The 22,867-nt window shown below is 36.4% G+C and overlaps 1 protein-coding gene across 4 annotated transcripts in view; it reads right to left on the bottom strand.

The window, feature by feature from the left end:
* Positions 1-22,867, bottom strand: part of CNOT2 (CCR4-NOT transcription complex subunit 2) — an 86,743-nt gene that overhangs the window by 22,171 nt on the left and 41,705 nt on the right. For all 4 annotated transcript variants that reach the window (XM_050324998.1, XM_050325000.1, XM_050324997.1 and 1 more), the window contains exons 2-3: positions 12,482-12,604; positions 2,001-2,067 (exon numbers count right to left, since the gene is read on the bottom strand). In XM_050324998.1, the coding sequence (XP_050180955.1) occupies positions 2,001-2,067; positions 12,482-12,592 (178 nt within the window). In that variant the 5' untranslated portion in view covers positions 12,593-12,604. The remainder of the gene's footprint in view (positions 1-2,000; positions 2,068-12,481; positions 12,605-22,867) is intronic.

The following is a 22,867-nucleotide window of genomic DNA, read 5'->3' as shown; positions in this document are numbered from 1 at the left end:
AGCTAGTATACCTTGCTATTACAAGCATCCTAACACTTCATTAAAAGTTGATTATATCAAGGTGTTCACTGTAAATATTTTGGCAATTTGCTGCATCAGAATAATTTCAATGAGCATAAATATATATTATAAATAATATTTCATGCTGATTAACAATTACATGGAATTTTAAAAATAACATGGTACAGAAAAAATACATACAATTTTAAACTAGACACAGCACACCAAAAAACCATTATTACAATATTCAAGTTAATGTTGTGCAAGCATTTGTTTTAGCAAAGTCAGTTTTACATTGATGGTTATTTCTTCTTGTTGGTTTCCTTCAAACTAGAATTTTTAATGATTAGCAATGTTACAGTAAAGTAAAACCATATTTCTGGCAAGGAGGGGCAGTTGAAATAGTCACTGAGAAAAAGCCCTACATTTTTCTTACTTTTTCCAGTTTTCTAACTGAGACAAGAGATCTGTATGTTGGAGGCTGATCAACGAAATGGCCAGTTTCCTTCCTAATTTTATGTTTAAGTTACGTTAACACTATAAATGACATCTTGCTTGATGACTGACAGCTACCAATCATTAAAAGTGCATAGCCATTATCAGCTTTGTTTTTCCTAGAACTATTTTAATCATAAGCATGACTTCAACACAGAAGTTTCTTGCTGCTTCTCCTCAAGATATGTTAGAAATTGACATCTGATAATATTTACTTATAAGTTTTCAGCCAAGTATGCCTCCGTGTTAGAGATTACATCCTAGGTACCACAACCAACTCTATGAGTAACGAAATTGACAAAAAAAGTTGACCTTAAAAATAAACAACAAATAACTGACAAACAGAATGAATAAACTATTTCAGTATCCGTAGATAATTAAATTTTAAAGATCCAATAGTGCCAGAATCAGGACCCAAAAGACAAGACCCAAACAAGACTCTCAGACTGGCTAGAAGCTGCTCATATAAATCTCAGTAGCATAGTCAAATGCCAGTTTATATTATACGGTCACTCATCAATGGCCACTGAGACAGGAAAGCAAACCCTTCAACAAAAAAGAAACCAACAAAAACCAAAACCCACTAGATTTTTTAAGAAGCTACTTGAAGAAAGCTGAAAGAAATTGGGAAGGCCATGCATCTAGCAAACAAAGCTTTTAGTTTGTCCGGACAAAAGTCCAGACCCTCTAAAGTACTCTGAAGACAATTTTTTAAAGAATCTGAGTCAGAATCTGAGTCAGAAGCACTTGGCAAAACAGCTGAAAACATTCAAAACCATACAGTGACACAGGAGAGATGATGCTCACAACCAGTTTTACTTGTGGAATTGTACCTAACTCAGATATTCTGAGTCACTGTCTGAATGCACCTCTCAGTTACAAGGAGCTTCAGATCTCAACACTGGTCCTAGGTTTGCATTCATGTGACTGTTGCTCTAAGGGTCTTCTATTGCAACTGTGTCCACAAGACGGGCAAATACAGATGAAACCTCCAAGGTACAGGAAAGAAAAAAACAGTGGTGCAGAAGGTAATAATCTTACTGGCCAAATCTTTGCCAAATGCAAGTTGCCAAGCACATACACAAGATTCAATGTGCTCCAGTAGAGCATGAAATATCAGTTATACTGAAGGTATAATTTCCTTCGATTTTTTACATATTTTTCTGAACTAGGCTCATTTTGGCCCAGGTCACTTTCTTTACATTTTCCTCCAGAGAGTCACGGTTAAATCATAGACATTTTTTATAGCATGGTTATATTTGGATATTTAACAGCTATACAGTGTCAATATATGACACTTTGCATCCTAAACACTGCAAAAATGCATATTAAGCAAAGTAAAATATATCTTAAAAAAATTAAAATAACTGCACATAAGGTAAATGACATACTGTCCTGTTTACAATCCCAGAAAACAAAGCCACCTGCATATTCTCTATCCAGAGTGTGCAACTGTAACATATTTAGCATAAAATAAACATATCACCAATAAAAAGAATTCTTACTTTGTTGCCCGTATAAACTTGCCCCAAACTGAGACAGCTGACCTGATGTTGATGGTGATGCCAGCATCTAAAATATAAGAAGAATAAAAGGCTATTAAAGACACAAAGATACTGTGTTATCTAGCTCTGAAAGTTTGCAACAGTATGTTATGCCAAGAAAACCAAAACAACTGAAAACTCCTTCAAAGTCACCAACATTTTTAGAACCCCCCCAAAATATCTGCACAGTAACACCTGTAGCAGTATATTACACACCAATGTTCTAAGAGGAAAAGAATAAACTATTCTCCGTGCTGCTGCAGAAATGGGGAGTATAACTGCATTTGAGATACAGGATATGTAAGCTGAACACTTGGAAAAACATGCTTTGTGATTTTAAGAACAGACAAGTACTGGAACATCAATTTCTGGATGTCTTTAAAGAACAGATTAGTAGTTAATCAACATTAGGTATAGCTGATTGCCCCTTGGAGCAAGAAGAGATATTAGTTGACCCAATCCATCCATCCAGCTCACCACAGAACATGCTACTTGTACTTACTCACACATGGGCAAATGTCTGCTTGTTTAGTGAAGTAGTCTGGACTTGGATTGAATTTTAAGGTGGTTTCATGGAAAGGAATGTCTGGATTCTCAGACATAAGGTGATTTCATGTTTTTTCAACTTGAGAGTAAAAAATTCGTATCAAAATAACCTTTACTGTGATAAACTGTAAATTGCTTTGTTGGTATCATCTAGACAGATGTAAAACCTTATAAACTGAATCTGCTAGTTGTCTATACTTGGGCCAAATCCAGACAGTAAAAATGAGAAACAACACATGCGAGTAAGTCACTATACATCAAAAGCAGCATTCATATCTGTAAATCACAAATTATTTATGATTTTTTTAAATATATACAGAAATATGAAAAAATTAGCAGAAATATCTCCTCACACATATTTCTCATATATATTATACTCATATATACTCCTATATATTATACTCACACATATTTCCAACAAAATGCACATATTTGATAGTAAGCAACTACAGGAACAAACATCCACACTTGTGTACGAAAGAGGTTTGAAATAGGAAGACAAAAAACCTTCTGCAGAAAAAACCCCAAACCTATAAAATGTGTCAAACCAGGTATCTCCTTTCTTAGTGAAGAACTCGCTGTGAATAAAAAGAACACTTTAAATTAAACTACCAATGGCTCTAACTCAGCACTCATAGCCAAGTTCACAGGCCACATCTGCATCAGCAAGTAACGCAGCCAAAGACAAGTGCACTTGTAAAACAAACAAGTTGGTTCTGAGCTAACATGGCTACTGCATTTCTAACTAGAGCTAGCCATGACAAAAACAGCTGATGCCACGGACTGAATGACCGTTAGTGAGTGGTACATGTCTGGTGCACATCTGGAGCATCTCTTCCAACCTGTTTTCATTCAGAAGGAATCAAATTCACTCACGCCAAGACTCCTCTGCAATGCAAACCAAAGCACACTAAAGTGGGGACACTTGGGAGACACATTTCAAAATTACTCTTCCCCCAAACTAACCTACTGACTAAACATGGATAAAGCAAGCTGATACAGTAGTTTTAAGGAGGTAAAGTAAAATGTTCAGGTTAAATAAAGCAATATTCAAGTTTGACAAGTTGAAAATCCTAAAACATGTTGCAAGGCAAATTGTAATTCTATGAAAAAAATGGAGAGCAAAAAGTTATGAGATACTTTCAGAGACAATGATAAGGGCACAAAAGTTAAAAAACAAATTAAAAAAACCAAAAAACAAACCAGATACCGAGATAGAAACATCGGTCAAAAAGTACTGCTAACTTTGGGACAGATTAATTAGGCAGTTAAGCCAAAAAAGAAGATCCCATAAGAACAGCTGTTCAGGGACTTCAAAAACTGCTGTGATGGCATGTGATGTAGTAAGTAAAAGACGGTACAAAACCTCAGCACAAAAACCTTTCATTTGTAAAGTTACTTTGGAGTAATAAAAATAATTAGAAAACCCCTTAGAGGCAGTATATTATGTGAAAGAGAGAAAACGAATCCCACCTCTTCTACAGTGAGTACTACTTGATTTTTAAAATTCAGTTAAAAGGAATGGCAAATAATATTTATTAAACACTGCTTATTAAAAAGAGGATTTTCTTTTGAAACATTGCAAAGTAGGTCACATCTATTGTGCCATTTACTTTTACATGAAAAGTTAATTGCAAAATGACTTGTAGAGAAACCTTTATAGAAAACTATAATAAAGGCCAAGTATTAAATTCACTAAGTCTCACAACTTAGTCTTAATGTCATAATGTACTCAGAACATCAAAGATAACAAACCTCAAGAAGAAATCAATAACAATTCCTGTGGATCTGTTCCAGACAAATTAAAAGTAGCATTTCTCTGATCTCATGGAGAAGGAATATGCTGTGTGGGTATCTCAGTTATACCCTCTCTAGTTTATTAAACTCTTTTTTCTGTCGTAGCTAAGTAAGGAACAGATTAAAATTGTCTTGTTTTTCTATTATTTCCATATAACTTATATCAACAACAAAAAACCAACTGAATTCGCCAAAACCTTAACCTATGCTACCAGGACCTTTATTTGCATTCACAGCCTCTGAGTCACTAATACAGTCTACTCAAACTTGGTCTACCAAAGATAACGACAACTCAAAAGGTACAGTGTTAGTAGTACTAAAGACATTCCTTCTGGCATTTTGCAATCATTATTTCACCTGACTGGACTACTTGCCACACAAAATATAACGAACTCTCCAAGAGCATACTTGCAACTGTGGCTGGAAGTCAGTCTTGAATTTCTTTTAGTCTACAACAAAGGTCATAACCTTAATAAAAACTAATGCAGACTAAGCCTTAAGGTGACTAAAGCCTCTTCTAGTTGTTAAAACCTATTAAGCTTTACCTAATTATGTCCAAATCTCAGGAAAAAATGCTCAGAATTATCGTGGTAACAATCTAAATCAACTTGCCAGTGGTTAACAGCTACAAAACCCAGCTGTAAAGTAGCATGGGATTTCTGCATCTATTCCAATCTTGTATGATCAAACTAGACAGATTGTTTCAACTGGCTTTCCCTGTACATGTTTTTAGGAGACAGAGACTTGCATCTCCCACAGGGCATGGAGACAACTGAGCAAAAAAGACCTCGTGTAACATGACGGGTGCACTTTATTCTGCCAGTATACGGGAAGGACCAACACTCAGTACTGGCAGGCTGAAAGGCTGAGTTGATGACAGTCAACTAAGACATGGACATCATTTTACTCACAAGTCTCAAACAGTCATAGCACAGTTCTGATAATGGAAGATTATGCATCTAAACTCATACCAACTGATGACCCAAGAAGATGGCTCAGCGTTTCTGGACTGGTCCATACTAAAAATCAATAAGCTGTAAGGGGCTATCAGGCAATTTCCTAAGTGCTGAATGAGATTTTACTGTAACGTTTTCATTAACTCTTAATGGGTTTACTGCAATAAATTCACTTAAGAGTGTCAACAATCTCAGGAAAAAAAGCACCAGCAACTGTTTAAATTTGCTAGAACTGTAAAAAAACTGCTGCACTTTACAGCCCTCTTGAGAGGCTGGTGAACACAGGCTGCAGCCTCCCTGAAAGCAGAGGGAAGCGGTGGGAGGGAAGTCCAACAGCAGAGCTGGATGAGCAGGCTCCTGCTTTCCCCTGCACTGCAGCATCCTGCCTCTTCCAAGCAAAGACCCCACTCAACGCGGGGACAGCTGCCCATCACCATCACTGCTGCAGTAGTACATCTTGGCAGGGTGGCACCAAGTAAACTCAGCAAAGCAACAGTTCTGTGAAGGCTGCTACATTATATAGTTATAGCCTAAAGCTAGTTTCTTAAACACAAAGCAAGCTGAAGTTAAAATACATCAAGCCAGCACTACAAAATCAACTCCTAAAAGCAAAAAGGGAGTTTTGTGAGCAAGTCTGTGAGTAATATCTGGCCTGATATACGATGGATTTCTCACAGGTGCAAACATCAGCATCATTTTGAATTTGCGCTACTTTATTTCTGGTACCTGTCATCTGTGCCGCACTATTTAATAACAACATCCAACCCACAGCCTCAGAGGGAAGTGTTATACTGACCTAAAAAATAGTAGTAAAACAGGTCAACAAATAACAGATTAAATAACGTATTTTTCTAGAGTCTGCCAGTTTTTTAATAGTGTTATTAGTCCTCCTCTTTAAATCACCTTTTAATACAGTGCTCACAAAATTCTCAGGTTGCAAGAAAATATCCGACCATATTTCCAAATCTCAATATCATAAATCAATGAAGAAGTTTTGAAAGCCTTATAAATGCAGGTTATTATCTGCAAGTGAAAATTATTACTGTTGTAAATAACTTGTGAAATATAAAATGAAATACAATACTGAAATATAAACAAAATTTTATTCAGTCTTTCAGATTCCATCATTTATGGTTGTGATCTGCTCTCTCCAGTGGCACTTGGGAATCCCAAACAGGTAGGACCACACTGTTGATGGAAGCAATTTATCAAGACAAGACCTTAGAAGCAAGACATTGTTTTTGAATGACAATGACATTATTAACATGAGGTTAACATGGCTATCCAAGTAAAACTTTAAAAACAAATTCTCCCTGTGTAGATACATTGTGTATTAATAAGTTAAAAGATTACCGAAAACTCATTGAAAGATGCTATAAAAAATGCCAAAGCAATTAAGAACTAGGACAACAAAGTAAATATTTTATAAATAACAATCTGAAAAAACAAACAAAAAACAAAAAAACAAACCACCCAAACAAAACACCCACACACTGAGCCCGTAAACCACCAATATTATGAAACAGAATGTTCAGTGAACTGCGTTATTAGGTAAGAAACCATAACCTCCCCATTCTAGAAAATGCAAATGATTTTATGCATGGAATTAATCTCATCCAAGACACCACTTCAAAAGCTAAAGTTGACATATAAAAACTACTGTACACTGTTAAGTGGAGATATAGTAAAATAAAGCTTTTAGATGAAGTGAAGATGAAGCATAGAAAAGTAAAGAACACCGACACCAGTCATTTAGTTATTCTATAAAAAAACTAAATACAAACTCAACATAGTGAAAATTACATACAGTCATCAACAGTAAAATTAATTTCCTTGTGACATAATTTCAAATTGTAAAGTGATATGAACTAACTCAAATTCAGATATTTACTTGCAAACTGTGTGAAATAGTATAAAAACCCACTTTCGTCTCTAAGCAAAATTAGTTTATGATGTATTGTTTTATTTGATAAATCCATTCAGGTACAAAGTTATAGGTGAGACAGTATAAGGTGTGTTTTGCATTTGAAACTTTTTGTTCTTTCATCATACTGTATAACTTTCTTACAAAAATGCAAGCTGCAGGCAGAATGACTATAGGCTCTGAAAGGGAACTGCATTAAAACAAAAAAAGTTCCTTAAATAGTTTCTAATCTCATCCCCTGCAAGCCCTTCCAACTATTTTTATTAATGGCATTGCAATTTTCATCCAGTTAAAGTTTGTTTGGTTTTTTGTTTGAAGGGGGGGTTGTTGTTTGATTTTTGTTTGGATTTTTTATTTTGAGGTTTTTTGTGGTTTGGGTTGGTTTTTTAAAGAAACTTATTGTGTACTCACTAATAGATGCAAGGAATGTTTAATCACTCTCCTGGAAAGTAAAAAGCAACTCTCTTGCTTTGTAACTCACACTTCAAAGAGAGAAGACCAAGACGTATGTTTCACAAAGCAAGCAGGGCAAAGCAGCCCACTATTCAGTCAAATTTACAAGAATGTTTATGTGCAGAGCAATGCATGTGAAAATATTCATTTGCTATTTATAATTAAAGACATTAATCTATCTATTTCCTAAAATAAGGTTTACTTTTTTCCCCCCTCCACAAACGGATCAAAACTATTCAGACTAGTTACTAAGGTACAATAATGTACAATGCCAACCAGCATTAGACTGAATGCTACAACTACTACTGACTCAAGAGGGTTTCGTGGGAATTCTTAAATACTTACAACTCCATGTGAAGCATCTGAAGTTAAATTATGACTAAGCTAATAAACTCTTGTGCAATGACTAAGGCAAATGCCAGGAAAGAAGCCCTGGGAAATAAGATACCATAGGTTTCCTTAGAATCCTAAAATAATAGTATTAAAAAGCCAACAATGCATCTGGAACAACATGGTGTTCAGCAAACCTAAAGCCAAGGTTGTTTCCAGAAGACTGATTAAACTCTTACACAAATAGTTTCCCAAATTTAGCAAGATTATGGATCTCAAAATGATGGTAGGCTAAGCCTTGTTTCATGGTTTTAGCTCTTGTAAAATACCACCTCTTTTTAAGGCCATGTATTTCAAAATACAGTAAAAGTTAAGTAGAGGTTCTATAAATCAGTTTAATAGACTCACAACAAAAGACCTCAGACCAGCTTTCATTTTACCACCACCTCTGTGTCCACTACAAGATAAAACCACTGACATCTGCCTTCATGAAACTGCCTCATGACAGAGGAACACCTGAATCTGATCCATCGCAGACATGCTTCTACTACCTCAGGATGGAAGAAACTTCTGGAAAGAAGGCTCCCAGAATCATCAACCCATTTCACTATACTCAATACCCAAATCTGAGGACTTTCTAGAGCTAGGGAGCTTGATAAATAGTTGCAATGAGGCAAATCTAATCTTCAGGCTAGATTTTACTTGTCCCAATTAAAAGCGCAAATCAGAAATATGACTACTATGTTACTGCAAGTATTTTACAATCTGTTGAGCAATTGCGAAAGCAAATGAACAGCAAAGCACTGGGCCAAGATATGGAAAAAGCATTAACTGAAAAAAACCTAACTTTTGCTGATCATTTGGGCAGATCTTTATTAAAAGGCATATCTGTCTACTGTCAGATTTATGACTGCAGCTCATATTCTCATGTATGCATCCTCAGTGGATTGGGCTAGACTGGCCAAATCTTGTACAGCCCTTATCACGTTCTCATATATGAGAAATCAAAGAAGTTCAGAATGGATTGGTCTAATCTTTTCCCCAAGCTCATGGTCATTTTTGTTTTGCTCAACTGATGACTAGAGATTCAAAAGTATATGAACGCCTTGAGTTACTGATTTCTACCATTGTCACTCTATCCATATAAAAATACACGTACCCGTGTCCTGAAAATTATTTTGCTGAGTGCATAGACAGCTCAGGGAAGTTGCTGAAATTGGCCACAAATAAGCTTTGCAATTATTTTTTGGAAACACAGTGCATCATCTTGTCAATTTACGTTACAAGGACCACACTTGCTTCCAGCGGAAAGGTAAACTATTTTCTTAATCTGTTTTGCATTCCGATGAAAGTTCTATAAAATACCTAATTTCTTTGCCAGAGGACTACTGACCTGGTTATCATGCACTGACCAAGTGCACAACACAAATTCACAGACAGAGCATTCACAGACATACTCTGTTCCACTTCCCTACTTAACACAGCAAATGTGTTATGATCCAAGGCAAAGCCACTTACTTAGTAAAAAGGAAGCATCAGATGTCTTGAGTAATGTAATCTCACCTAACGAACCATAATTTTGGGCCTAAAATCAGCATCAGTACAATCTTTGAAGCACTTGTGCATGTGAGTAACATGCAACTTTTCCATTTCAACTACTATATTAATCCTGCCTGTCTGGAACTGAACTCTGCAGTGAACAGGTAAGTTAAAAGACAAATTTTAGTTACACTGAGGCTCTGAAAGCAAAGTAATATGTCCTAAACTATTTGGTGCTACATCTTTGCCCTTGGCAAAAGTCTTTAAAGTTTAAAAGAGCACTTAGTTCACTTTACAGTTGCATGAAGGAAATTATTTTACAATTCAAATTAGCTAAAGCAAAAAAGTCAAAAAAATACCACACCCCTAAGTGCTATGAAAATTGTTTATTAAAAGGCATAAAATATCTTTTTCACATCTTTTTCAGATAGGTTCTAGATTTTTTTTTTTTCACTTAGTAAGTGAAGAACTGCTTCTTATTATAACTTGGAAACTTCCACCCTTTGTGTTAAAACAAGGTAGAAAGCTGAAAAGCACACAAATCAGTTAAAACCAGTGCACAAGTCATCACTAAACCCCATTTGAAGACAACGCCTCTTCAAAAGGCCAGAAACCCTACTGTAAGAGTGAAAAACAGGTTTTAAAGTTTATACAAATATGCTTGCAGTAGTAGTCCTTACTCTACTCTAAATTTTAAGAGGATTTCACCATTCCCTATGTTCAACTGAAAATGAAAAAAGAGGAATAATTTAAATTAGAGTAAAACTGCACCTTATTTAGATAAAAACAATTCACTCCTCTCCCTCATATTTATTCTAGCTTTATTTTATCCCCACATTAGATGTGAAGACAGAAAGCTTCAAAGTGCTTCAAAATCTAGAATGTTGGAATTTTCCCCCCAGGTGTTCATAAAACTGGATCCAGGTTTTGAACATTAGTCTTTATTAGTCTACTTGGATAAAATTCTGAGCAATTTTATTTTAGTCTGTCAATACCGCTATCCAAACAACAGAGTCAATCTATTTATCGTGTTCTCAAATACAGAACACATTTAGCAAAATTCTGGTGGAAAGATTATTTGAAAACATGGTTACTTTCAACTGGAAAAGGTTTTCAAACCTGCAAAATTGGTTGGAAAGAAAATATAACCACCTTTCCAACCTCTCTTATCTACTGTGAACCAAATGAAACAGCAAATGGAACATGTAATATAGAATATACATTTACCTATATCTGAGTGATCAAACATGTACAGTCAATATTACCACCATAAATTTACTTTGAACAACTTTTAAAAAAATTACAGTAGCATATAACAGTTTAAAATTTTGTAAGTATAAACTCAGAAAGTTGTCGTGGTCAATAGTGAAACTACAGGGCTGGGGGCGGAACCTTAAAAAGGATTTGGAAATAAAATTTTAAAAAGCTTTTGCAAATCCACACTTTTATTTCCTGTCGGAATAACATCACTCTTCTGCCAACTACAGCAGCTTCTACGTCCCATTTTGGCCAGTTCTCCCACAAGCTTTCAGGATTTCTCATTTGTCAGTCCTGGTGCCTGGAACACCCACCTTCCTTGTCTTGAAGTGCCATTCTAAGATCCACTTCTGCAACATTGCCTACAGAAAAAGTAGGCAACTAAAGCACTCGTTTGCTGGGACATGATGTACCAAGCATCAGCTTTTACTGTGTACACTGTACTGCATAGCATTCATCTCACTGTACCTTTCTTAATGCACCATAACAATTTTTCCTTCAGCACATCAAATTTAAAAGTGCCGATTTACTGACCAAGAATCACTTTGAAGAAATAGTGTCTACTGTTTGTGAGAGTGCTAGCTGCACCTCTCAGTGACCACAGAAAGGAAAGTATGTTCAACATTATAAAGATTCCATCTGTGGTACATGCACATATGTAAACAACATAAACAGAACAGAGCAGCCTTTTAGTCTTCTTTATACCATATTACATTGTAATCCTTGGCTGGCTCACCTGAAACTTCTTATCAAATTAATTTATGAAACTGAATTGGAAAGCTGCATTTACACTTTTTTGGGGGTTTCATTTTAAAAAGTCTTCTACTCTAAATCTATTTCCTTCTCTTTGAAAATCTGGATTAAAATTTAGCTAAGAGTCTATAGGAAATGTTTATGTTTATATAGGTCAAAGTCTATCAAGACATCTCTGGACAGTCTTGGAGGCAGACTTGAAGCAACTGTACCTTTTTGAAAGTTTGAAGGGATACGTTCTTTTTTAATTAAAAAGAATATGTTGCCTACCCATATTAAATGCAAGCCTGTCATTAGATTATATTACTGACCTTCAGGTGACATGAACTTCAAGTCACACTTTCAAGTCTTCCATGTATTTCTAAATGCCACTCCATATCAAAGTGAATATATTACTGCCTTATTTATTTATCTTTGGTTAGAAGTAGAGCTTCCTTCAGTAATGCCAACACAGTTCTAACATACAATATTGCATTTCCAAGGGGAACAAATTAGTTTCGTAACTTTGTGGCATTACAAATGGGAGAAACACCTAACTCGGAACACTTCAGCAAACAAGCTGCACAAGGCATTTTCAGAAACTAAAACCAGCTGAAGATGTAAAATGCAAAACCACAACAAAAACCTTGTAGACATAGCATGTAAGCACAAGATATAATCAATAACCCAACTAAAACTGCAAATACAATTCTTCAAGATGAAAAAATGAAATGCTGGCAAGCATATGGCTGAAGTTTACATATACAAATTCACTAAAATTAAAGCACTTGCCACTGAAAATAGTCACGTACAGCTTAAAGCTAGACAAAGCCCTTCCTCACATGTATTTCATATACTTGAAACTACCTCACTAGTGAGAGGAGAAAAAATAAGCTTATTCAACTTACATCTTTTTCTGACCGATGTGGGAACATCGATGATTGGCTGTAGTACATGTTCTCATCATGGTAGTCACCATCAACCCCCTCTACAAACTTCTTCCTTGAAGCACCAAACATGCTGTTTGTCACCTAAATGAGAAGAAAAACAATTATATACCATATATGATTTGCTTTGCTACATACTTGGCATGTATATTTAAATATACACAAGGATTGTTAAAAAAAATGTTTCTAAATATTTGAAAATGCCTCCTAAAAATCCTTTCTGTATATTGTCAATGTAATAGTTCTTTCAAGAGGGATTTTCATGCAACAGAAACTTGTATTCCAGAAACAACTGGAGTGGGCAGAGGGGACATGCTTCATTTTTTGGAGGGGTATTTTTTTGTTGGTTGTCTGAGTTTCATGACCTTTCAACCAAATTTATTTAAAATTACAGAATGTCAGAAAATGAATATGCAAGTTCCTCTAGTTTTCCTCTTTCATTCTAAAAGAAGAAAATTAAGGCATATTCTTTAGAGCTCAGCTACCTTAAAATAAATAACAACAACAACAAACATAGAAAAAAAAAATCTGTGAAATCACTTCCATGTCTCATCACCTCAACTTTGGAAAAGTAACTTTCTACTTGACCCTACTCAGATCCATGATTAAGTAAGAGAAGGTTGAGCTTAACCACACTCAACAACCTCGTCACAGACTGGCAAAGTTACTGCAGACAGCCCATAAAAATACCCTGGATTTTATTTTGCCCTTACTGCCACAGACACGCACAAAGACAGAGCTGCTAAGTCAGGAATTGGAAACTAAAGAAACAGCAACCACACAGCTGGTCACAGAACCTTAATTCATTAGAAAATTTAATCCTGCAGCAAGGTCATATAATGTTGCTAAAGCATCTACTGCACACAGTGCATATTTATATACCTGACTCTTATTTAATCTATCTGACAATGAAACACTATCACAGCGCAGTGTGGGGTAACCAAGCCCTGTTTTAACCTAACAAGTTAATGTTCAAACCAGCGAAACGGCACAAACTGGTCAGCACAGAGCAACTTGCCCAGTTTCTTGTACCATATGGGGAGACTGGAGAGAGTGTAAACAACAGGATGGTAATCAACTCCGAGCTACTGCACTACTTATCTTCACACAGATCTTTATCATCTTGGAAGGTAAGGAAGCTGAGTTACAGTTAGTTTATGAAATGCTCTGAATCCTAAGATTTACTATCTTCACTACGGACAGCATTAGATGAACTTACAAAAACACAGGTTGATTTTTAACATTTTTTTTAAAGAGCCAGTTTGCACTACCTTAGGCTCATGTTTAAAAATGAAGTTTCAAAGTATTTATTCTGGTTGGCTGCAAGAAAAGCTACTTTCAGGCTCAAATCCTCTAATCCCTGCTGACACAAAATTACTGTGATATTCCTCACAGTGTGGCTTATTCAAATTTCACCTTTACTGATGAAGACTTGTAGGCAGTGTTTAAATAACATGAGTACTCCTACTCTGGTAACAACTCCATGATTGCAAAGTCATAGGACTTTTGAGTAAAAGTAAAGTCAACACTTAGAATGCATTTAATACAGCTATACTCACAGAACTGACTTAAAAGATTCAGCTAAACAAGCCTATTCTACTACTCCTACAAGGGGGTTTCAGATCTTCAGACTACTGATATTTCAAAACAAATTTATAACCTCTTATATGCATGTGAAGGATGGTGTGTAAAGGTACTGCATACCTTCTTCAGATGAAACTTGTGTTTTGTGATATTCACAAAAAATGTGCAAACGTAAGGTCCCAAAATGCTAGAATGCATTCAGCTGACTTTCACACTTACAGTGAAGCTTGCATTACACTGTAAGCATATCCCACTGTGTTAATCCCCCTACAATGCAATTATCACCTACCAGATGGGATGGAGCATTTAACAGGCTAAGGGGATTACCTTGTCCTTTGCTCTGCCTGAGCAAAGTGCAGAGAGATGAGCAGTTGCCTTCAATGGCAGTAAAAATGATAGTGAAATGCTTTGGTGAAGCTGTCTCCAGCAATGAAGAGAAGCGGTGAGTCTCAACCAACTACTGCTTTTGAGAGCAAAAAGGCAGCTTCTCACAAGCCCCGAAGAATTTTTTGATGCTCCTTTAACAATACCTGGGATAAGGATGTTTTGTGGGTTTTTTTGGCCACATAACCCTCTCTTGTGATACATCGTCACAATAACAAAATTGAATAGTCATAGAAAGCAAGTCACTGAAGCACACATAGTATTGTACTAATGCCCTGCCTAACCCTGAGCTGTTATACAGGAGCTATATAAGGGAAAAAGAACAGTTCTGCCTTTGACCCTGCAGATTTTGATCTTATTTCTGCAAAGGTTTACACATGGCTTGCTACATATGCACCATAAAGATTTCTGAATCAGTGGGTCAAAGCTTTCAAACTACATGTTTATAGTCACTGCAAGAAAGCTAGTATGCCCAAATATGAAGTCTATCTGCTGAAAAGCTGAAAGATATTTTAAACTCTCCACTAAATTTAAACTGTCTAAAAGATTATTTTCTATACTGATAATCATAAAAGAGAGTGGCCCAAAAAACTAATCAAGACTATGGCCTGAAGACTGATGAAGTGCAATGATATTAATATGAAATCCAACGAGAGCATGGTTATTAAGAAAGAAATTAAGAAAAGTTATAATAATTAGGAGGATTAAATATTGATATTTTTATTTGCAATCCATATTTCTACCTGACACCTAAGAGAACTGTGCCTATGAACTCCAGAGAGCAGAGCAGTGCACTGCAGACTAAAGCTGCAAGGAAAGAGGGGACATCTGGAGGCGCCCTGCGACCCAGCTGCATCACTGCACCCAGTTACCTCGAAGACCTTCAAAAACTTTTTGCAGAGACTTCTTCACAGCAGCATTTTTGTAAGCAATTTTGTGTCATTCAATGCTGCCAAGCGAAGCAGTCGCATGCAATGCTCAAGCTGTCCACACTCCCTCTGAGGGAAGGGGTAGAGGCACTGGAGGGCATGCTGGTAACTGCCTGTAGCCCTAACAGGATTCCTCTTCACTAGAAAGAACTGCCACTCTTTCAGGGTGAATGACAGCACAGATCGCAACAGAGAAACATGGTGGTACAATTCATGCTGCTATCCAGCCCTGTCACAGAACTGATAGCACAATAAAACGAGTCAAGTTGCTAAAGGCCAGTAACAGAAAGAGCAAGAACTGGGATTAGACACTTAAGTTGCAGCTGCTGTAGCCAGGTTGCTTACTTTTTGCTCGTTTTGAAGCTAACATCAACAGCCAATTTATCTACTTCCCAGTAGTCACCAGTGACTGTAAACAGCTGGAATACTTATCCCCATGCAGACTTTCATATTACAGCTGGTTCACGCAATAACAGTGTCATATGATTGCCAAGTTAGCAGTAGGTACCTTCCTATTCATATTAACTTGTTCTAGTATTCACTAACATAGACATTAGCCCCTCATGCTACAAGCATATGCACAGAAATTTAAAAAACACTGTTGCAGTCCTCATAAGAAGGTGTGAGAATAACTGGGTCTGTGCCAAATGTGGGAAGATCTACAGATGGAACTTTATTGCTTATTTCTTAGGACAAGAAGCCACCAGGAAACCTCATACACAAAGACTGCAGCTCCTTTTTCATAAACTCATAGAGCATTGTCCAATCAGCTACAAAAGTAAATACAGCAAAGTTCATGGAGCACTTCCAAATACATTTTAAACCCTTTGGAAAGAAGCAGTGATCTGAGGTTTTGTACCTCCACAGAGTCTAGATTGGTGAGGTGAATAAAGGTAGAAATCAGCTCCTGTATTTAAGTCCCTCACATACAAAAACACACACATATGCCAACACAATCTCACAGAAGTGGTATGCTAGTTGCATGGCAGTTTTATTAAGCAAAGAATTCCCATCTAGTCAGCTTAATGTCATACAGATACCTCTCCTAATCCTCTAACTACTCTTCCTGTTCTACTGTGGGAACTCAGTTCTCTGTTGCACAAGACACATTGGCAGTTGTAACCATTCATTAAAAATGCAAAAATGGTGCACTTCTGTCAACTCATCCTTTAGCATAATATTGCAAAAGTACTTACAACTCCTACTGGTAGGTCCATGTATAAATATTATTGGAAAATATTTGTGGTAACAGCAGAAAAAAAGGGAAGAAACTACATCTTAGGATAGAGTTAAGAGAACCAGCCATGTGGCCACAAACCATGTTCTCTTCTGATCAGATGAACACAAGTGCTTCTTTCAGAGCACAAGCTGCACCTGGGTTGGGGCAACCCCTGGTATCAATACAAGCTGGGGGATGAACAGATGGAGGGCAGCCCTGCTGAGAAGGACTTGCAGGTGCTGGTGGATGAGAGGCTGGACATGGGCCAGCACTGTCCGCCTGCAGCCCAGAAAACCAATTGTATCCGGGCTGCATCAAAAGCAGCGGGGACAGCAAGCTGAGCTACGTCATTCTGCCCCTCTACTCCTCTCTCCTGAGACCTCACCTGGAGTACTGCATCCAGCTCTGGGGACGGCAGCACAGGAAGGACATCAACCTGTTAGAATGAATCCAGAGAAGGGCCACCAAGATGATTAGAGGGATGGAGCACCTCTCCTATGGGGACAGGCTGAAAGAATCAGGATTGTTCAGCCTGGAAAAAAGAAGGCTTTGAAGGCTTTGAGGTGACCTAATTGTGGCCTTCCACTCCTGAAGGCAGCTTACAAGAAAGATGGAGCACGTAGTGATAGAACAAGGGGGAATGGCTTCAAACTGAATGAGAATAGGTTTAGATTAATGTTAAGAAGGAATTCTTTCCTGTAAGAGTGGTGAGGCACTGGCACAGGTTGCCCAGAGAAGCTGCGGATGCTCCATCCATGGAGTGTTCAAGGCCAGGTTGCTCAGGGCTGTGAGCAATGTGGTCTTATGGAAGGCATCCCTGCCCATGGCAGGGGTTTGGAACTAGATAATCTTTAAGGTCTCTTCCAACCCAGGCCATTCTATAATTCTATGTTTAAAAAAATCACAACTTCAAGCTAAAGTTAATCAAGCAAAATGCAGTCACAAATCTGACAGGACCTTTAAATTCTTCTGCAGGACATTTCCTAACAACCACCACTACAGGGAAACTAGAAGAACTGTACAAATGTTAATAACTTGAAGAATCCAATAAACAGTTTGTTGTGGTCACTGACCTGTATCCTTCAGCTGAGTACGTAACACATGACAAACAGCAATACTTATTTAAGAAATAATTAAAAAATTTTAAAGAAAAGTATTTCATTGCAAGGAACACTGCAGTATAGCATATTTCAGCACACAAAAACATGTCACCAATAACTGAAAATATGCTATTGACACAGAATTTGTAAGGAAAAACTATTTAAAACTTTGTTGTCTTAAGCTGCAAGATCTTCTCTGTAATCACTTATAAAGTGGTACTATGATTGTATACTAAGATTAACAGCCTGAAGCAAATTATACTATTAAAAAATAAAAATTAATTATGTTTCTGTTTTGCAGTATTACTATAGGTAGTGCCCAAGGAGAGCTCACTGATGAGCCATGAACATACCCAAATCTAAACTAAGATGATACTATAAAATATTCCAGGAGAATGAGTATTTTTCATTTTCCATAGAGCAGAAAAATTGATCACTGCACTACAACTGATTATACTTATCATCTTTTTGAGAGCTGAAAACTACACGCAGTAACATAAGTTAAACAACAAAAAAAAACCCGCAATATTTTAGGAAATGGAAATATTCGGAAATATTCAGCAATATCTTCCCTTTCCTGCTTCACTGATGATTGTGGTGTTTGCCAACATGCACACTACCATTACATGGGAGCAATTAGAAGTAGTAATCTCAGTCTGATGATACAGAGCATATACCCATCTATATATTTTGGTTTCTGATGTTGATGTTTAGGTTTTAAGAAGCAAAGGCAAAAATTTACTTTTCTTTGTCACAAATCAATGTTTTCACATAAGATAACATACTTGCACATCCAAAGCATCTGCAAAAGTGACCCTTAATGTGCCTTTTAGCGAGAAAAAAGTGTCTCTTGAAATGTCTATCAAAAAATCCCATGAACAACCAAATCAGCCTGCAATTTAAGTCAAAATATAGAATTTGAAATTCCATCAGTTGGTGGAATAAATTCAATTTATAGTAAAAACGACTACTGTTTATGGCCCTACTTCTCAGTCTCAAAGATAATTCCTATTTGTCCCAAAGTGGAACTAACATATGTATTACCATCTTGCTAAATGCAAAAGGTCTTTCAAATGCCAACCCTTGAGCGGTAAGTTACAGCTATTAAACACCACCATGACAAGTACACTGGTACAAATAGATACATTTCATTTCCAACATGAAAGACAAAACAAAACTAGAAGTTGAGACCTTTTGTTCCCTCATTTCATTTCACAATCACAGTCAGTCCCTTTCTCCAAGGTGACTGATAACCTCTGCCATTACACTATATACTTATACTATGATGGTCCTTCAAACAGCAACTTTGTAGTGCCAAAAGTACATCATCATGGCAAATGGAACATTTCAGTATACTGTTTTTTTGTTAAAAAGTCTTTGTCCTTGATGAGCTTAATACTGGCACAGCTTTGCACTCACTGTAAGAATACAATAGTAACATAGGTGTTCTGTCCATCTTCTTTTTTTCTGTGTAACCTGCTCTAGGTGACCCCACCTTAGGAGGGCATTGAACTACATGATCTGCAGAGGTTCCTTCCAACCCTAAAAATTCTGTTGATCTTTAACAACTGGCTTCACATTCCTTTAAGACGTGTAAGTCTGTAACTTTAAATCTCAGAAACATGGAAGACTGAAAGACCACTGCATTGTAAGAGACAAATCTGTCAAAAACTTTGAAGTTGGACAGCCTTTAGAATAAACTCTAGGTACTTATGTCATATAGTAGATAAAATGATTATTTTTCAAATTCACAGAGCACTCCAGAAAACAACAGCAACTATCTGATTTACAGACTTACTTAGGTCAAGCCTCGAAATAGTTCAAGACATAACTGGTCTCCTTACAGCACTGCATGGTCTTTCCTTTCAAAAAAGAAATACGACAGACAAGATGCAAAGCAACTTCTATGCAGGAACTCCACACAAAAAATTTGAGCATCAAGGAAATAAAGAACATATAGTTATGACTATAGTTGGACTACTACATATAGTTAGATTACCCTCCATTCATATTCTCAAGAACAATCATCTGTAAGTTAAAATTTTGTAAGTGCTTTACAAAGCAATAATGCTTTCAAAAGCTACACTAGAACTGTGAACCCCTGCTGCATGCAAACTATATCCAGGAAGCAGAGTCTCAAACAAGAAACAAGCCACAGAAATCTCCTGAAAAAGATCAACAAGGAAATGAACATTTTAAACCACTCCTAAAATAAAACTGCACAGGAGGAATAAGAAAAACTATGCTACATTAAAATAAAAATAAACCAACCCCGAAACTACTAAAGCTAAACATGAGAATTGTGATTACAAGAAACTCCGCGTGGTTTCATAACATGGTTGACACCATGCCCATCCTGCAGGTTCTATTCGTACTAATTACAGGCACAAGACTTGGAATATGTCAGAAACCAAGAGTGGTTGGGGGTAAGACTTTGCATTAATCTGCATGCCTTTTATGGGTCGATCAACGAGATAGACTTGTTCAGGAAATAATCTTCTGATATGTCACTCAACAAATCCAAACACACAAGACATTTCAAACATCAGAAAGGCAGCAAGATACTTGCAAAAGCAACACGAAGGGCAAACAAACCAGTACTCCATCTAGAGCAGTTTGGGGAGAAACCAAGAAGGTTCCATCTTAGTCAGTGATGTGACCTGAGGAGAAGCAAGAGTGTGCCTCCCTTGTAAACATGGCATTGAAGTCACAAGTCCTGACTACCACACACGTCTGCATACCCACACACATACTGTAAAACACACAGCTGTATTTTCTGTCAAAGACATGGTTTAAGAATTTTGTCCAGTGGGAACAATTATTACTTGTCTGACAATATTATAAATATTAAATAGTAAAAATATTTTTTTTACTCAATAAATGTAATTAAATATAAAACATATAAATATATAACAAATATTTAAAAAAAAAAGCTAATATACTGCCTTTACAGCCTAACCAGAATGTATATTTACCAATTTGCTCTTGTCTTGATGCTTCCAGTAACTTGTAGTATTTACATCTATTCAAGACTAAGAGCTATTCTAGATTTAATTTAACATAGCATTTTTGACTTGCTATTGTAAATGCTATATGCTTGGCTGTGCAATGCCCTTCATTTCTTGAGGTTTCACCATGAAAGAGGATTGAATTTCAGGAAGAATTGACAATCTTGCCAGTAACTTTAGGGGGCAATATGTTGGTTCATACTTTCAAATTCAATGCTATTTTAAGTCTGCACACAGTGAACAACAGCAAGAATCTTGAAAATAAATTACGTACTGGCATATGACAACTCCTCCATCATAATATTTTTTTAAGAAACAAGTTAAAAAAAAAAGTTTTAAAGTATGTTCTCAGTTGATGATCCATCAAGACAATTATCAGCTAAATATACACTATCTGTGTATCACACTTATTTACTGATTGTCTTTTGGGAATATCATCAAAGAAGATATCAGTTACATTAAAAAGCCTGACTTCACTAAAATTAGGTTCAAAAACAAAACAAGCTTCTGAAGTACCTATGTTGTCTTGGGAAAACAAAATAAACCCCAATGAACAAGCAAAGCAGCACATAAAATAACAGAGACAATCCTGCATTTCTAGTAACTGTTACAATAAATCAGCCTATGAAAACTGGTATTTAGTTAATATGAAAATGAGCCAATCTTAGAAAGGAGAAATTCAGCTGTAAAGTCGGTAAATAAATAAACAAAAACCTCAAAATTCCATTCCAGAAAGATGATCACATTTCTTCAAATACTCTCATAATAAATTTACTACTACAGCGGCACTTTTCGTGGCTCCTCAGAAGTTTATTTTGTGAGTTTCTCTCAACCAGTATTTTGCACCTGAGACATAAGAAACACTGCTATTGAAAGACATCTTCCTACCTTCTTTTGTTTGACAACCTTTGATCCATCCCATTAGGTAATTCAGAAATGCACTGGTTGAAAACTACTTGCAGTTTTAACTAAAAATTGATTTTGTAATTGACAAACATTACATTGGCGCTTTTGAGTATTTTACTGTAGACAAAAAAAGTTTTCCCATTTTTCAGAAATTATCCTTTAATAAAAAATTAGAGTAAGATAACCCTTTATTCGGAAAGTGAATCTATTTGAATTTTATTTCCAGTTTCATGCCTGGGCTTGCCTTTTTTGTTGCTCTGTGGCATGTTTGTTTTTTCTTCAAATAAAATATATAAAAAGACACTTTACTCAGTTAGATATTCTAGATCTACTCATACGCACTCTGGAGAGTTCCTTCATAGAGTATATACAATTGTAAAGCCCAGCTTTAAAAGATTAGAAAATCCTTACCGCACTAAGTTCTTCAGAAATAAAATCCTATCATTCCCTCCAGGCCACAGAGAAAGAAGCAGGAATTTGGCATTTTTCTTAAACATTGCAATACTCAGAGCAAATTGATGAACACTTCTGTGTTCAGCAAAATTCTGTTGCAGCAAACTGTGTGTATGGCCAAACTCACATGATGGGTCTGCAGTCTGAAAGCTGGATCAGGTAACTGGAGAAATGAATCCATAAAATAAAATTACACTAAGCACATGCAAATTGTTCTTCTGAAACACTTAGAACCATGATAGATTCTGTACATTTCTCATGGAGGCAAAAAAGGAAATAGTGAAAAAAAAAAAGTCAACAGTTAAAGAAATTTGCACTTCCTACTCTAAAAACTCATTTCTGTATGAAATAAGTCATAAAACTGGTTATAATATAAGTAACTTCAACTGAAAACTCAAAGAGGGGTACCAAGACAACAAGGTGAAGCAGATATAGGGAACAAAAAGTTTTAGTCTGAAAAAAATTGTAATTTGCATGAGCAACAGGGGACTTCAACAGGGACATGACAGTCTGACCTCAGACTACCAGTCCTCTCTTCTGCTTGTACTTCCCCTCTGCTAGAATGCACCAAAACAGGGCAGTTGTTTAACTAGTGTATGTTCCACAATACGTGTCTGGGCATGCAGCAGAGAGATCCTCAAGGGACATAAATACACTCCTATGAAGAGAGCTAAGCAGGTTAAGTGATAATCAGATCATAAGCCAGGTTTGGAATTCTAGCATCTTAATTTATAGAATCCCAAGACAGGTCAAATATGTTAAAA

The sequence above is a fragment of the Myiozetetes cayanensis genome, unplaced genomic scaffold (assembly GCF_022539395.1).
Source record: "Myiozetetes cayanensis isolate MyiCay16 unplaced genomic scaffold, myiCay2020 scf3, whole genome shotgun sequence".
Lineage (NCBI taxonomy): Eukaryota > Metazoa > Chordata > Aves > Passeriformes > Tyrannidae > Myiozetetes > Myiozetetes cayanensis.
The sequence above is the reverse complement of the archived record's forward strand: the minus strand, read 5'-3'. Positions and strand labels throughout refer to the sequence as shown.